The sequence below is a fragment of the Podarcis erhardii genome (genome assembly GCF_964252035.2).
Source record: "Podarcis erhardii genome assembly, chromosome: 5".
NCBI lineage: Eukaryota > Metazoa > Chordata > Lepidosauria > Squamata > Lacertidae > Podarcis > Podarcis erhardii.
Genome location: NC_138509.1, coordinates 41,136,496 through 41,153,815, shown reverse-complemented (window position 1 = coordinate 41,153,815; position 17,320 = coordinate 41,136,496). Strand labels below are relative to the sequence as shown.

Sequence of the window (17,320 nt, the reverse complement as noted above, 5' to 3'; positions counted from 1 at the left end):
GCAATCACTTATGGAAGCAATCTCGATGGGCTTTGCATTGCACCCATACGCCTAATAGAAAATGTCCACCTACTCAAAAATATTTGCATTTCAGTGTGAAGGAAGAAATCAGCAGCCATTAGAGCCATTAGAAATGAAATAACAGCAGACTGATAGGGCAAATAATCTACCATAGATGGTGGATGAATTCAAAACAAGAATACTAATGTTCCCAGAGCTTTTGCACATGCACGATCTAATTAATACTCACTAATTGTTATTAGTGTTGTTATTTCTATATGGCATATGCAGGTCTGAGGTTCAGGAGATAGCTGAGGTTTGAATGAGGGATTCAATCTTGAGCCACCCTGATAAAAATACAAAGTCTTGAAGGCAGAATAGTGGTCACGAAGCTTGGGATCCCAGCCGAGGCTGCAGTCCTATGCACCGTTACCTAGGAGTAATATTTATTGAACACAATTGGACTTACTTCTAGGTAAAGACAGATGGGGTTATGTTATAACTGCAGATGTGAGACCTGCCCCTCTGGCATTTTTCCTTCTAATATTTTTCTTTAATCAGCCAATTTCATCTATGGAAAAAATGGATTTTCCTTTCTCTTTTATTAATGAGATCAGCACTTCCTTGCAGTCATGCTGCAACAGTGCTACCAAAAAGATAAAGCTTCTATAAGAATGTGTGCCTGCCAGCAATTACCATAGCTAGTAAAATCTATATTTCAAGTACAATTGAGGACTGACAGGAACATGCCTAGGATTTTCTTTTTTGGAGGAAAGAGTTCTTTAGCTCAGGAAAAAAAAAAAAACCACACACACACAGCCTTTCCACAGCAACATAAACATGCACAAGAGCTACACAGATTTTGATGTTCAGCCTCCAGCGGCTTTATAATGTTCACCCACCATTATTAAATCAATACCCCCTTCTTTGGGGAGGAAAGGAACAATTTATGGGAAATTTTGATAAAACCAAAACACCACCTGAAACGCCAGTCTTTACAGTCGGATCTTTCTTGGATGTACGACCACCTTTTCTGCTAATGCTCTTTAAAGCTAAGTATATTCTCTCTCCTCATGTGGTGCTTGTTTTGAGCAGAGAAAACAGCTCCGTCCTTTTGTGACAGAGAAAAGCTTGTTTCTTCAAAGAAAGAGGAAGAAACAACTACAGAAGCTGTTTTGCTTTAGCTGGTGAAACGAGATCTAAGCACATGGTTACAGAATGATGCTTCAGTTCACAGGGAAAAGATTGCTTTCTTCACAATATGCTATGGAGCTCATTAGTATATTATTTACCCACAATACTTACAAGCTATCCTTCTCCTTCCTATTTGGGAATGTTTACAGCAGTGAAACTTGAAAAGGCTCCATCTTGTTTGCAATTCATTTGTACTGCAAACTTGTGACTGTGGTACGTAGATAAAACAAAGTCACCCGGTAGTCTTAAAATATTTATTAATTAAAAAAAAGTTAAAATATTTGTTTATACAAAGATGAGACTAATCTCATGCAAACTCTTCGCATACAGTAAAAATAACTCAAATATTAGTAGGATGGATTTACAAAATAACTTCTTTATAGTAGCTTTTTAATAGAGAAGTGCTGCGCTGTTCAGTGTGCTTGGAGCACCATCCAGAATAATTTACTTACAAAGCCATTTCTTTTCTTTTTTTAAAAAAAAGATTTATACATTGTTCTATGGGGAAAGGTGCCAAGATTTTCACACTCTTCACTATGGTTAACAATTAATACCTTATTACTACTACTACCCATAAAACTAGACTTAGACCTATGAACATTGAGTAATGATATCCTCAATACCACTGAACCTTGGGACCATTGATGTTTAATGTACAAAGCTGCCCAAACATTGCTGTGCAGCAAATTCCTAAGCGCCTTTACTAGGAAGTAAGGTCCAGGGAGCTCAAGGGTTCCATACTTCCAAGTAAGGATGCATAGAGTACAGCGTAGATATTTTTTCTTAAATGGTTAAAGAAAAAAAAGTATTGAGATCATTATGGATGGCATCTGCTTCTGCTTAATTACAAATCACATCGGATTTAGAATTTGTGTATATTACAAGTAATTTGCATAATTAAAACAATTAAGGGACTGACATATCATGGTAATTAGAAATGCATCAAACTTGAATGTTGTACAAAAGAGAGCTTCAATATGAAACATTAAGTCTCTGAGAATGAAGTATCCTACAGATTCCTGCACAACAGTCTTGGACATACTTGCACCGAACCTTCCTCTGTGCACAGATGGCAATTTGGGTTGTCTGGCTTTCCTCTAAATTGCTGGGATCCAAAACTCAAAACGGTGACACAAAATGCATGCCATTCATTTCTTCCCCTGTAGATGCCACAGTATTTGACTTGCGTTCTTTTCTGCATGTCTCCTTTTTATCTCATTTTCCGTAGCCGTATCCTGTTCTCTTTGTCTCTCTTTTTAAGGATAAGTATGAATTGGTTGAAAAAATGCTCCTGGTCTTTCTTCTTCTGAACAAGCCGAAACCGCTGATCTGTGCCATATTTCTCTGCAAATTCCTTAAATGTTGTCCTGGGGAGCAGGTGGGAAAGGGGGTGGGGGAAACCAACATAAGCTACATTTTCACAAAGCTCTTTGTTTGTCAATATATATATTTTAATTCTTTGGCCCTTCATTATACGTTCACCTTTCTGCATTGAACTCATTCTTAATGTGTCTTGTCATTGTCAGTAATGTTGGAAGTAGAAATGCTAAAGCCAAAATGTTGAAGTCTCATTGATCTACCCAACTTCTCATCCCAAGCCATTATTTTCATTCTGCAGAATGTAGACATACTTATCGATTGCAGGAAGCTTGATTAATAATTAGTTCACTGTGGACCATCCACAGTAATTGGATAGGATTCTCAAAAATTAAGAATGTAAATTCTTCTTTAGCTTCAGCCTGCCAATCGAAAGGATGTGACCCACATAATTTTAGCTGGAGTTAACAACCCTATAAAAATTTACAAGGCGAAGACTTTTGTCACACTCCATTTAATGAAATGCCTTTTGACTCCAAACTGAGAAATGGGGATTGGATTTATTTATTTTATTTTATTGCCATGGACCTTTAGAAGGAACAAATCAGAGGCATAAATCTATTATAGATGAATGGGGAATTTGCTCGATTAAATATACAGTGGTGTGATTTTAACATATGGAAACTGAAATATTTGCTTATATTTGTGTTCCAAAAGGTTTAATTTTGTATTAATGTCTTTCCTGTGATCTGTTCCCTGGCTATGAAAGCTAGCCACACCTGAGCTTCAGTCTCAGTTCTCTTTGGATTCCCCACCCTCCTTTATTTTATGTGTCTGTGTGTTGCCTGAGGGAGTGTAAGCAGGCATACCTTTATGGGAGACCTTGCTATGGAAGTTCTTTGGCTGCCATATTCGGAGCCAGGGAGGAATTTGCCAGCAGATTAATTGGGTCTGTCTGAAGGCCTTGCCTCCTTCATAGCAATTGTCACAACTTACTGGTGGATAAGGCACTGGGTTGTCTCACTGGACAGCGAGTGGCCCTACCCTGCTCCACACTATCAGAGTATCCCCTTAGTGAGATCCTGGGGGAGGGGCTCCTTGTCCTTGTCGGGGGTGATGGGCCATAGCACCCCAAACAGTGACCGTGGGAGGTTGCGCTGGTTTGATGCATGTGGGACAGCCCTTAACCTTGGTCAACCATCAACCAGCAGTCGGACTGGTTGATTTCAGGATACATACCCAACGCCTACACCAAAACCTGTTCACATCTGTAATCAATAAAACTGTGGCCTGTTTACACCCCAATACTGCTGTCCTGTTTTACTGCCATTGCTGTTATGTTCAGCCTCCACCTGCTTGTGGCTTCACTGTGCCTGGGGCTGCAAAAACTGTGCTATATAGGACTGATGCTAATTGCTTCAGGCTCAGGGCAGAATGGGTTCAGGGCACACAGAGACAGAACCCACAGAGGTGATTGTGTTTGTGCAGAACCCCTATGTTGCTTTTCATGAAGTTGAGCCCCTAGTTAACTCTTATCACTTTAATCCTGGGGTAGGTGCAGTGACCATAAATACTGCAGCAGCTACCAGAGAGTTTTGTTCTTATAAAATGAACACAAATCTGCTCCTGCCATTCTTGTCTAGGTATCACATTATTCTGGAATGTTTTCTGTTAGATTGCCAAAGGAATACTTTTACTCATACTATCAACAGAAGCTGCAACTATATTTTTATATCGGTATCTGACAGCATGCACAATTCTTTAAAATGCTAGTTAAGAGACAACCTTCATGTTTTATTCTTTATATTTGTAATATGAAGCTTCATTATCATAAAGAATCTATCTTGATGATTTGCAAATTCTGTTAAGAGAATCACATTTTTTCACGAAGGGATTCTCAACAGCTTTTATGGAAAACAGCTTAGGAGAAGCAAGTAAGCAACCATTCAAAATCTTACATTTATTGTACAGTACTGACGATAAATTCTTATGTGGAAATAATTTGGGTTTTCTCAAAAGGCCGGCAAAGGAAACGCTTTACTGATTTTGCATTATAAACACACTCTTGTACTTATACACACTGCAAGCACTAATCACATCTGCAATTGGGTTCCTTAGTCAAAAGCATAATGAACTACTGCAATGGATTTTTAACAAGTTGTTTAGTATGATATGAGAAAAGCTACAGATCAAATCCTCAAATTTAACATATGACTATGAAGATCTCAATCAGCACATTGGCTCTGATACTTAGTGCACCAATATATGAACATTTTGTGACTATGGACATCAAGCACTACATCTAATATAAAATATATACCTTATGTACATAATCTATAGAGATGCTACTGGCTATAAAGTTTAGATCTTCCTGCATGGTTGAGTTGAGAACTGAAGGAAAGGAGAGTTGGTGAAGACTAGCACTGAACTGACATTTCAAGATTGTCAAAAGTTCAGCCTTAATTGGGGGAGAGGTACACCTTCCTGGAACACCCACACAGTTCCAGTTGGCGGGTGAACATCTGAGAGGTATTCTGGTGGGGGAAGATGACTACTACAAAATGGCACCCACCAACAGAATTTAATGGCCTATGAATGAAGTTGTGGGAAAGAATATAGGAAGCTGTCTGAGACTGAGTCAGGCTCATTGGTCCATTTAGTTTGTTTTCACTGTCTGGAAGTAGCTCTCCAGGGTCTCAGACAGGTCTCCCCACTCCTACCTGGAGATGTTGGGGATTGAACTTGGGACATTCTGCATGCAAGACAGATGCTCTACCACTGAACTATGGCCCTTCCTTATGAAATAGCTCAGGACATGTGACCTAGTCCAGAGGGGCTATATTGGGCACCATATAACAGAATTTTGAGGTTTCATATGCAGTTCGCCAAGGGACGTGGGTGGCGCTGTGGGTAAAACCTCAGCACCTAGGGCTTGCCGATGGCATGGTCGGCGGTTCGAATCCCGCGGTGGGGTGAGCTCCCGTCTTTCGGTCCCAGCTCCTGCCCACCTAGCAGTTCGAAAGCACCCCTAAGTGCAAGTAGATAAATAGGTACCGCTTTATAGCGGGAAGGTAAATGGCGTTTCTGTGTGCTGCGCTGGTGCTGGCTCGCCAGAGCAGCTTCGTCACGCTGGCCATGTGACCCCCGGCCTCTTAAGTGAGATGGGCGCACAACTCTAGAGTCGGACACGACTGGCCCGTACGGGCAGGGGTATCTTTACCTTTATCTTTACCTATGCAGTTCGCCATAAAAGTTTTGAAGTTCGCCTCTAAATGTGAATTGAATCAAATTTCTCCTCATCCTTAACCACACCTTAGCTTCTAGTTCAAGGTGCACTAAGCACAGCTACTGTGCAAGAGCTTTAAACTATAATGGGGCTTCCTCAGATCTGCCTGGAGTTGCAGGCCTTGCTGCATTGTATCGAGTGCTTCAAATTTGAAACAACATATTCACATTCAGCATTGCATAGATTTCTAGGCCAAACAAGCATAACCCAAGTCTAGTCAGTGTCTAAGATTCTTAAATAAGATCAGTGCCAGAAAATAGTTCCATACCGTGGTGATAATTTAGATTCCTCCAGAAGCTTCTTAAATTCTTCTTTGGCTAGCAATAACTTATTTTTCTTTTCCTTGTATTCTTCTCTTATTCTGGTCTTGACAAACTGTTCAAATATCTTGGGTGGAGAATAAAAAGAAAAAAAGACACACATTATTAAATTTGCTAAATTGGTTGGTGAAGTTCATATTGGCTTCTAGAGCAAGGGTGGTGAACCTGTGGTCCTTCAGATGTTGAAGGCAACAACTCCTGTCACTGCTGACCACTAGCCTGATAGAAGTCAGAGTACACAGCTTAACCATCCCTGTTCTACAAACAAAGCATGGTTCTGAGCATATTGAAGAATAGGGACTGACATGAAAGCATTTCAAAGAGAAACCATTGCATGAGAACCTCATTCAATTTTGTCTATGGAGAGTTGTTTCAATCTTCACCTACCCATACACCCACACCAAAAAGCAGCAGTATATAGTATAATAACCAATGTATTGTTATTAGCATGACGACAGTCCTATGCAGAGTCCTGGGAGTGAGCTGGCCTCAGTGCAGCTTACTTTTGACTTCATTAGCTCAACCTGTAACTCACATTGAGCTCTAACAAAACATCTTCATCTACTTCAGGCACCCCCAACCTTTGGCCCTCCAGATGTTTTGGACTACAATTCCCATCATTCCTGACCACTGGTCCTGTTAGCTAGGGATCATGGGAGTTGTAGGCCAAAACATCTGGAGGGCCAAAGGTTGAGGGTGCCTGATCTAGTTGCCTGAAACACAACCTTTAACTTTTGATTAGAAATGCAAACAATCTTGCAAGGCACTAGCTGTTGGTGTGATGTAGGAACCCCAGATGTTATCTTTCCTTTTCCTCTGGAAAATGTCCCAGAGCTGCACACATTTACATTCCCCCTCCATTACACCACTGATCAGCAACATCTGAATCAACTCTTGAAATTGTTCGTTCTAACTCCAGGGATTTCACAACAGCTTCTGGGAGTTTAATCAGGGAAGGTTTCAAGACAAAGTTTGTGGTTCAGCAGTTGAATTCAGGTTGGACGAGGTCCTGAGTTCAGTTTAGGGTGTGCATTTGGAACAAGTTTGTTTTTTAAATGGATGAATGAGACCTTTTTAGTCCATTTGTTACAAGCTGAACCCAAATGTGCAAGCAACTCAAAATGTGAAGCTATGGATTTGGTGCAATTTGGTGTCATCTTTGCTATTTTCTTCTTGTTTCAATGGATGGAGTGCTAGGGGAAAGCAGGGGGTAGGGAACTGACTTATTCTGTAGCCATCATAAGAACTCTTGAACATATGAAGATTTTGCTGGATCAGGTCAGTGGCTCATCTAGCCTGGCATCCTGTTCCCACCATGCCTAATTAGTTGCCTATGGGAAGCCCGCAAACAGGACCTGAATGCAACAACATGCTCCCCTCATTACACTCTGATAATCTGCTGTTATTTTCTTAGCCTGTGTTTTTGGGCAAAATAATGATATAAAGGGACGCGGGTGGCGCTGTGGGTAAAACCTCAGCGCCTAGGGCTTGCTGATCGCATGGTCAGCAGTTCGAATCCCCGCAGCGGGGTGAGCTCCCGTCTTTTGGTCCCAGCTCCTGCCCACCTAGCAGTTCGAAAGCACCCCTAAGTGCAAGTAGATAAATAGGTACCGCTTTCTAGCAGGAAGGTAAACGGCGTTTCCGTGTGCTGTGCTGCTGCTGGCTTGCCAGAGCAGCTTCGTCACGCTGGCCACGTGACCCGGAAGTGTCTCCGGACAGCGCTGCCCCCCGGCCTCTTAAGTGAGATGGGCGCACAACCCTAGAGTCGGACATGACTGCCCCGTACGGGCAGGGGTACCTTTACCCTTTACCTTTAATGATATAAAATATGGAAGTTATTGACAGTGGAAGAGAATTTGGTTCTCTCATTGGAATCAATGGGAATCAACAGAAATTGGAATGGCAAAAAAGAACCAACACCATGAGAAAGCAAAAGGAAGGAAGTTTTCAATCATGAAAAATGAATAGAGCAACAAAACTGTTGCTGACATCACACACCCCTAGTTCAGTTCCCAGCAGTTCTAATCAAGAGGATCTAGGTGTCAGATTTTGGGGGGACAACTCTGCAGGAGGCCTTAAATAACTGTTGCTGGTTGGATCATACAGCATTGGGCTCAATGAACTAATGTTTGGCTCTGTTTCATAAGTTCATAAAGGGAGTTTGGCAAATTGCTGGTAGGCATGTAAATGAAGCAATGCTATACTTTTTGATGGCACCTAATAGTAATTGATTTGACAGGTAATATCTGCCTGCAAAGGGAAATTGCTTCACAAAGACAATTTTACTTCTGTGTGCCTTAGTACTCCTAGTGTATGTTCCCCAAGGCTCACGATATCATTTCTTTTACATCTGTAGAGTAATCATTGTTAATCTGCTGTGACCTTTTCACAGTAATTGATCTGTGAGATGAGATGAAATACCAATAAAACAAGAGAAAGTTCAATCCACAATCCAATTCTGATCCACTTAGTTCCAGGGTAACTGGCTTTCTGCGGAAAGATTGGAGAGGAAGTAGCATGATGGTTGTTCTAACAAAGTAAACCCGAGGCTCTTTGGGCAGGACTGGAGTCACCATCTATGTATGGTATGGCATGTAGCTGAATGTTGTAGCTAATTAGATGTTAAATAACAGTAGACTGTTGGGTCTGAACCATGGGCCGAAGGCTAACGAAGCAGTTTTCTGGTTAATTGCAGAACCATGATTCATGACTTGCTTGATTCATGCACTAGCATAACAAATTGAAAAAACCATTGGTCTAGAAGGCTCATTGCAAGATTCATTGAAGTGACTCAAGTGAGAACATTTGCAAGTGGAGTAATTTGAGGGTTGGCACTTAGATTCTAACTTGACTGGGAGGTACCACAGATGAGCAGCAGAGCTCATATTTTCCATGCAGAAGGTCCCAGGTTCAATCCCCGGCATCCAGGTAAGGCTGAGAAAGGTATCTGTCTGAAAAGTTGGAAACCTGCTGCCAGCCACTGTAGACAATGCTGAGCTGCATGGACCAATGATCTGACTTGGTATAAAGCAGGCACATGTGCTCATCATATGATGCATATTTTAGGGAGAAAAGAGCATGTGCTGAATGGGAATTACAGAAATGTAGCTCAACTCAACTGATTTAGAATAGCCTATTTTTATATTTCATACCAACAAATGAGGTCCTTCCCCCCCCATCCAACTAGGGGCAATGGGCACATGGAAGCAGGCTTCAGTCAAAGTATCCCTATCTGCACATGGAAACACGTATGTGATTCCCAATCCAGCAGCTATGATGCACATTTAGCCTTGCAAATAAATTGCACCTGTACTGATTAACACTTTAGGAATAGGGTGGTGGTAAAGTTTGGATTTCCCCCAGCCAGCTCTCCCTGCAAACTGCCTTATTGGCGTATCTATGCTTCTTCACCAGGGCCATGCATGCACAGCTGGATCATAGCCATTCTCTTCTGAGAACAGCAATAAACGAACTATTTTCTGTTAGTAGAGCAAGGATGTCTTTTAATTATTTTTACTGAACCCATCTCAGGTTCTTTTTTAAAAAACAACACCACATCAATGTACTTTCCTTTTGACTGTTCTTGAGACTGCCAAAGAATAATATGATAAGGGGCCCACTTTAATAGTTACAGGAAAGAGCTTTCCATGAGGTCAAAAATAGATGACCACATTAAGTTAAAATTGATAAGTGGCTCATTATCCCAGCACCCGAGCCCCTAAATGCAATGCTATTTCTAGACCCCAAATCCACTCATTTGTTGAATATTTTGCTGTCGGGAATGTAGCTTCATTGTGGGCAGAGAGGAAAGCCATCTGTTGGGACATAACGATCAATAAATAATTGCGAAATGGCAATGCAGCATGGGGATTTGAATTTAATCAAAAGAAGCCCATTCCTCAGATAGTCTCAAGGTAGCTGCGCCTAGTTATTTGCTCCGTTAGCAAACAAATTCTTGCGAAAGTTCAACATCTGACTCGCTGGCCTTTCATACAATGGAGAGATAATATGAGAACAGACCTTTCTCTGTTCATCGACAGGCCCTTCCAATAGATGAAGTGATAAATCTGCCCTTTTCAAAGCCCTTATCTACTTAGGGGAAGAGGCCACATCAATAATACAACACATAATTTGCCAAATAGTCTTTCATTTTTAAATATAATCGGTTTAATCAAGTATTATTGAGCTAAGTGGGAGCCTGGATGTAGCAGGGTTTAGTCTGTCCCCAAGGAATGCGGGTGGCACTGTGGGTAAAACCTCAGTGCCTAGGACTTGCCGATCATAAGGTCAGTGGTTCGAATCCCTGCGGCGGGATGAGCTCCCGTCATTCGGTCCCAGCTCCTGCCCACCTAGCAGTTAGAAAGCACCCCTAAGTGCAAGTAGATAAATAGGTACCACTTTATAGCAGGAAGGTAAACGGCGTTTCCGTGTGCTGCGCTGGTGCTGGCTCGCCAGCTGCAGCTTCGTCACGCTGGCCACGTGATCCAGAAGTGTCTTCAGAACGCGCCGGCTCCCGGCCTCTTGAGCGAGATGAGCGCGCAACCCTAGAGTCAGACACAACTGGCCTGTACGGGCAGGGGTACCTTTACCTTTAAGGTTATTTAGCCCCATGCTGAAGTTGCACATGTTCTCTAGGCCCCTCCCATGTTGTAAGATGGTGAACTACGTCAACAGGGAGTCTGTTGTATCTGTGGAGACTCCTTGCATGATTTGGAGCCCTGATACAAAAGGCTCGCACTGCAGAGATTCACCTTCATCAGATAAGGGACCCAGAGAATCACCATAACATCAAAGGTAGTGGGCTAAGCAAAAATAACTGCAGCTCTGTGTTCCCTTGTAGCTCAAGATACGTTTCAAAAAGACTCTCTTCTACCTGCAATCCAGAGCATCAATTAGAATGTCAGAATTCTAATGCATAGTGTGCATTATGCATAATTCTGCATAATGTACCAATTGACTTAGGAGGCCACCTCTCACCCACATTCTAATGGAACACAACTATGGCTCTGAACAACCCACAACTATTTTGCATCCTAATTCAGGCATGAAGGTTTAGCCACAAAATCTAGTGTTCTAGCTATCACCTGTCTCTAATTTTAACTTGTGTAGTTCTTATTTGTACGAAGAGTTGCTAAAGGTGAGATGATCAATCCTGCAATAAATGTTAATCTTTCCAGTTGACCAAAAGGAGGACATTTTTAACACTTCATAAAATTTCCTTCTCTGCAATTTGATTACCCTCTTTTACTAGTAGGAACATAATTTTAATCTTCTATGTAAAGAAGAACTGAAAATTGCTTTTCATAGTCATTTTCCTTGAGTACGTAATATATTCCACAAATGAGACCCATGTCACCAATGTTTCAAAGCTAATATCTATAGTATAAGCTTTATCGACTGTTCATTAAGCAATTTTACTATATCATGTACATGCTTGATAAATGAAAGGCGCAATAAAGCTTGATTGACTAGGCACGGTCTAGACTGTGCCCTTGCTTAAATCACTGAAATAGAATACAGTGTTCCCCTTGCCGTACAAAACCGTCTTCTAAGTGCATTGTTAGGTTACAGTTTCAAATTCCCAATTATAATTTTACCCTAAAAAATGGTAGCCATTCTTTGCTAAAAGAAAACACATTTTAGATATGGTTCACCCCTATGCAAGGGGCTCAGTCTCCTCATGAGTTTGAGGGCAAAGGTCTGAAGCAGGAAGCCTCCTAAATTCATGGGGGTTCCTTTTAGGATTTTGAACTTCTGCACCATCAATTTTTAATTACACTGGGAGCTTCAAAGGTAGACGGGGGTCTCCACTCAGTGGCATTGCATGGGTTACCAGCATCCGGGGCTGCGTGGGAAGGAAATGGATGGAGTACGCATGCACATTCAACTGCCTAATGGTGTCTGCATCACCCAGGAGATCGCAGCTGCACAGATAAGAAAGGAAGAGTCGTTCTGTTGCCTGGAAAGGTCACTTCCTGGTTCTCATGGAGAAGCCATTTTCAATGGAGTCCAGCAACAGAAGTGCACAGCTCTATTGAGGCAGCACCAAATGGTACTGCCCTTCATCCACAAATCTCAGGGCAGTTCACATCATTTGTAAACTGGAGATTCTGATCACCAGGAAGTGATATAATTTAAAGGACTGCTTATCTATTTGTTTCAGCTATAATAGTGACCTAAAGTACAAAATGCGGCTGCTTTGCTAACCTTAGACATTGCAATAGTCCTTTGAATCATAAGGAAATAGTGTGATGCCCTCATTATTTTTCTTGTTGGCTCAGAATAAGGCCTATACAGGCTTGGACTTATAGAAGCTAGCGTGAATCAGAATTTATTTAGTAGAAAAGACTAGAATGCATACCCAAGTTGAACAACCAGGAGACTGCCTTCCAGCACCACATTCTCGCATGAGTCATGTGACCCATGCAAGATCGTGCCCCCCCCCAAAAAAGTGTTTTTCCAGTCCAAGATTGCAGGACTCAAAATGGCTGCCATGCTGTCACATAAAAAAAGGGGATATCTCAGTTTTCTTGGGACAGTTGAAGGATATGTAGGATGTCCATGGCAGGTAAAGTATGAGGAATGATGCACTAATTCAGTAGATCAAAGATTGAAACTAGCCAGCTGTTTATCTTTTGTCCACCATGAATTCCACAGAAATGGATCGACTTCCCTGTTTCAACTTTCCTTTGCATATCTGCTTATATTTTCAGTTTGCCTCTTTCTGAAAGATATTCATCGCCCATTTCCCTCAGTTTATGTTTACAGCATGGAAGCAAGGACCCATTTGTTTTCTGATGCCCATTTTTATACCATAGTTATTTCAGGTATGTCATGTACTTTAAAAAAGTAATGGGAATTGGCTCAAGCACTCTGAACTGTCGGGGGAGGCATGCATTGTTATAAAACTTTAAACTCACCTGTTTACGTTCTTCTGAGTTGAGTAGGAGATAACGTGGATCAAATACTATTTTGTGTAACTCTTTTTCCCATGTGGAAAATGCAGAGACCTGAAGGAAGATATGAATGGAAGATATATAAACAATTTTCTGAAGGTTTTGGAACTAACTTGGCTGTAAATTCAATTTCTGAGAAAACAGAACACTGCAATAATGCCACAAGCTACAGCGTTTGCCATGACCTAACTTATTCAAGAAACAGAATAAATCTTAATCAAGGGAACTGGGATTAAGAGGAGAACTGTGAGAACAGAATGGAAAATGTATGATGCAGGAATGAAGAACAGCAAAAAAACCAACAACATGTTTGAAGGAATGATCAATACCATAGGAAACAGATCAGAAATCAATATGACACAACTATAACTGTTTCATGGTGTCCCTCTCCCACTCTTTTAACCAGGAATTTTAATTCAGAAATTATCTTATTCCTCAAATTCATTTCATTCAGCTTTCAAGTTTTCTTGTTACCGATAGGTTTTGTAAGTTGCTTTGGGTCAGTTTTCCATAAGTGACTAATAAAAGCAGATGCAAATTATGTTGATAATAATAATAGATCCATTTGAATCAGCTTTCAGATCAGGCTTAGGCTGAGTAGAAACTGGGATGGGCTAGCTCACTATTTTTATTTAACGGGATTTATATACTGATTAATCATCCAAAACTTATTGGTTCACATAAACCTGTATAAAATTACTATAGAAAGTAATTGTTCCTCATTAGGTAATTCATGCATGTAATCCATCCTGCTTTGCTTATTCTTTAGCAGTTGGGGTCCATAAAAACAAAACACAAACCAAATCTACAGTAGGGCAAAACCTTAATGAAACCAAAGTGTCATAAAACAGTGAATAAGCTTTAGAGTTCTCCAGAACTCTTCATTGGGCTAGATGCTTCACTGGATCTTGCTTGCATAGTTATGAGACACGTGTAGCTCTTTCATGGCTGGGTCCTTCTGGTCTCACTCTGTAATAATGGTCCCCTTTTGTCTGTCTCCATATCTGTACCTATCTGCCAACATCCGAATACAATGCGAGCCAGTACAACATACAACAGGTACTGGGGCAGTCTTAGGGAAGCCAAATAGACTATGTTGATATTGAATCTTGCTCTAATTAGCCTTCTCATCAGGGGAGAAACTTAGGTCAAACATGTTGGGAATCTCATATAGGAGATCATTGCTCTTTAGGCTGAAGGCTTGTGTGAAAAATTTACTCAAAGGGCAAGATCCATGATTGTGCCAGCAAATACAACAATACTCCCTCCCCTCCCCTTGAGTCCCCAATTTCTCTCCAGGGGGTTCCCCAGCCCTGTAGAGAAAGGGAATGCTGTTTAGATAAGCATAAGTCTGTTGCATAGGCAAGACACCATGATTTAACACCCAAAGTGTTAAACCTAACAAAACTTTATCATTTCCACTGAAATATAAAAGTTGGTAGAAATAAGAACAATTTTCAGATATTTATGCCCCATAATGGATTGGATGATTCTGTTCTAACCTGTCCTATTCAATGCGCTTCTTCATAACGAATAGAACATACTCTTAGAATCATTAAAAAATTGTCCAGTAGCACCTTAGAGACCAACTAAGTTCTGGGTATAAGCTTTCATGTGCATGCACACTTCCTCAGATACACTGAAACAGAAGTCACCAGACCCTTATATATAGTGGGAGGGTGGGGTTTTTCTCAGGAGGGTAGTAGGAGATCACCCTGACTCAGTGGGTATGGAAAACCTGTTGACGACTGTAATTAATCCTACTTAGTTGGTATCTAAGGTGCTAGTGGAGAATTTTTTATCTTTTTATTTATTTATTTCGACTGCGTCAGACCAACACGGCTACCTACCTGAATCTTAGAATCATATCATTAGAAACATGTCAACCATGGGATGTGGAATTAGTTAGATCAAGTCTAGAGACGGTTTTGTGTGTAATGGAATGTAATTAAACATGTTTCCACTGGGTACCTGAACTGTTATTCAAAGACAGAGAACATGCGTAAAATCAGGCAATAAGAAAGATTATAAACTCTCTGGGCACAGATTACATTTATATCATGTCCTTTACATCACCTAGCCTTTTGTACAACAAATGGAAGCAACGTAACATCATTCAGCAGTGATAAATGTTGATAGGAAAGCAATATTAAAAAGCATTTATAGAAGCTGTAGGAATCATGAGATGGTTGCAACATACTGTTACAAATCTTGAGTTTATAGCGTGTTCTCATAATCTGCTGGAATCAAGCCAGTCCAACCTTATTTCTTACCCCTCTTTCCAGAAGCATATCTCTGAAATGGGTAATACGTTCTTCCAATGGAAGTATAATCTGATCTTCAGAGGCTTTCACATTTTTCTCTTCGACCTTGTCTAGCCCAGCGTTCTCAGGATCTTCCAGTCTTAAATAATGCAAGTAATATGCAGGATGGAATAAATTTTTAACGCTCAATTATCTTTAAAAACTCAGCAGGAACTAGAAAAATAAAAGCAGCAACTTGTTGCACAGAGTGTTCTTGTATTAACTTATTTTTGTCTAAGTTTAAAGATATGCAGCTAGCGTGTTCTTCACCTCATTCTTTAGAGGCATTAAAAACAGACTTTCCCAACCTGGTGCCCTCCAAACATTTTGAGCTACAGTTCTCATCAACCATGCTGGAAGGGGCTGAGTGAAGTTATAGTTCAAAACATCTTGAGGGCACAAGGCTGAGACAGGCTCCATAAAGGATGCCTTTATTGGAGCTGAGAGTTCAGATGGCACACTGTTAGGACTGTTTTACTGGGGGATAGTCCTTACTTGGATGTTCAGCTTTATCTGGAGAAAAACTCCTACCTTGCTCCATTTAGGATAGAGTGTGTTCTCAACTTCTAGATTGGGGGAAAGCTCTGAAGTGATGTGGCACAAGATTTTGATTTGTGGAAAAGCCACTTCTGCCCTACAGAGGAGGTGAGGTTGAGGGCTTCACGGCCCCAACACGTACGTGGTGGCTGGAGCCCAGCCCATCCTCAATTGGGGGGATTCCCAGCTGTGCCATCCCCTGGTCAGCCAATCAGCTGGCTGAGGGGGTGTGGCCTGCCCTATTTAAGGCAGGATGAGGCCGGGGATCTCCCTCTTTGCTGCCAGTCAGCTGTTCCTGCTTTCCCCACCCTACCGCCCTATAAGGTTTTTGTTCCTTGACCTTGCTATGGACCTTGGTTGGTCACCGTTGAGGGGCCTGGTAGGATTTTTTCCACTTGGAAAATTAGCACCAGCCACTTGGTTTTCACCTGCCTCGTAGCAAATCATCACAACTTTCTTGGTATTGCAGTTAGGCATTTGTATTGTTCTGTAGATGGAAGAGGGGAGGTAGTGCCATCACCTGTCCCACATATTGAAGGGTAGTCTGATAAAGGATTCTGGGAGGCATGGCCCTGTCTGAAGCCTGGGGAGGTGAGGGCCTAAGGCACACCCCCTAGAGGTCACCCTGGGGGAGTTCCTAGTTGATGTGCATCAGCAGGACTCCCCTACTGGTGGTTAACCCTTCCCGGACTTCAAGTGGATAGGCTGAAGTTGGATATGGTCGGTTAGGACCAATGCCTAAGCCCATACTGCTCATCACCTGTAACCAATAAAGTTGTGGTCTTATTTAGCCCATTAACCTTAATGACTGTGTCATGTGTCATTATTTCCACTGGGGTGGGTGGGAACTCACCAAGCAAAGATGTCTTATTCTGAGCGCCTTTTGAACGATGCATCTTCTCAAGATATTTACAATTTATACATTTCATACTTAGATGTGATAGGGCTTTAAAGTCAGTGAAGTGATAAATATTTGTTATCTCTTTTTACAAACAGTTTCCTCTATTACCCACTGTGCTTACTATAAGCTTAGTCAGGAAAGGAAACAGGAAACAGTGTTTTAACATACTTGTTAATTGCTTGCCTATGTATTCCCACTAAGCCATTAGAAGCAAGAACCTCTAACTTTCCCTTCTAAAATACTTTCTATCTGTCACTTCCTACACACCAGTAGATTAACAAAAGGGCTAACAGGACCTGGCTTGTTCAGTGCTAACCAGAGACAATGGGCAACCCATTGTATTTCATGCCATCTACAATGTGCAAGATTTTTTTGCAGGGTGACTGAAATGGTTGCTAGTTTTATTATATGTGTGCTATGTAAATTATAAGGGCTAGTTCCTTGGGCAGATTGGAACTCTGCCATCTCAGCACTGAAGAAGCCCCTACAGACGTTCCTCCAGTGAA

At 41.4% G+C, this 17,320-nt stretch overlaps 1 protein-coding gene across 2 annotated transcripts in view; it reads right to left on the bottom strand.

The window, feature by feature from the left end:
- Positions 1-1,511: 1,511 nt before the first annotated feature.
- The window catches only part of TCERG1L (transcription elongation regulator 1 like), a 176,018-nt gene continuing 160,209 nt past the window's right edge, over positions 1,512-17,320 (bottom strand). For both annotated transcript variants that reach the window (XM_081863278.1, XM_081863277.1), the window contains exons 10-13: positions 15,347-15,476; positions 13,038-13,127; positions 6,066-6,184; positions 1,512-2,561 (exon numbers count right to left, since the gene is read on the bottom strand). In XM_081863278.1, the coding sequence (XP_081719404.1) occupies positions 2,405-2,561; positions 6,066-6,184; positions 13,038-13,127; positions 15,347-15,476 (496 nt within the window). In that variant the 3' untranslated portion in view covers positions 1,512-2,404. The remainder of the gene's footprint in view (positions 2,562-6,065; positions 6,185-13,037; positions 13,128-15,346; positions 15,477-17,320) is intronic.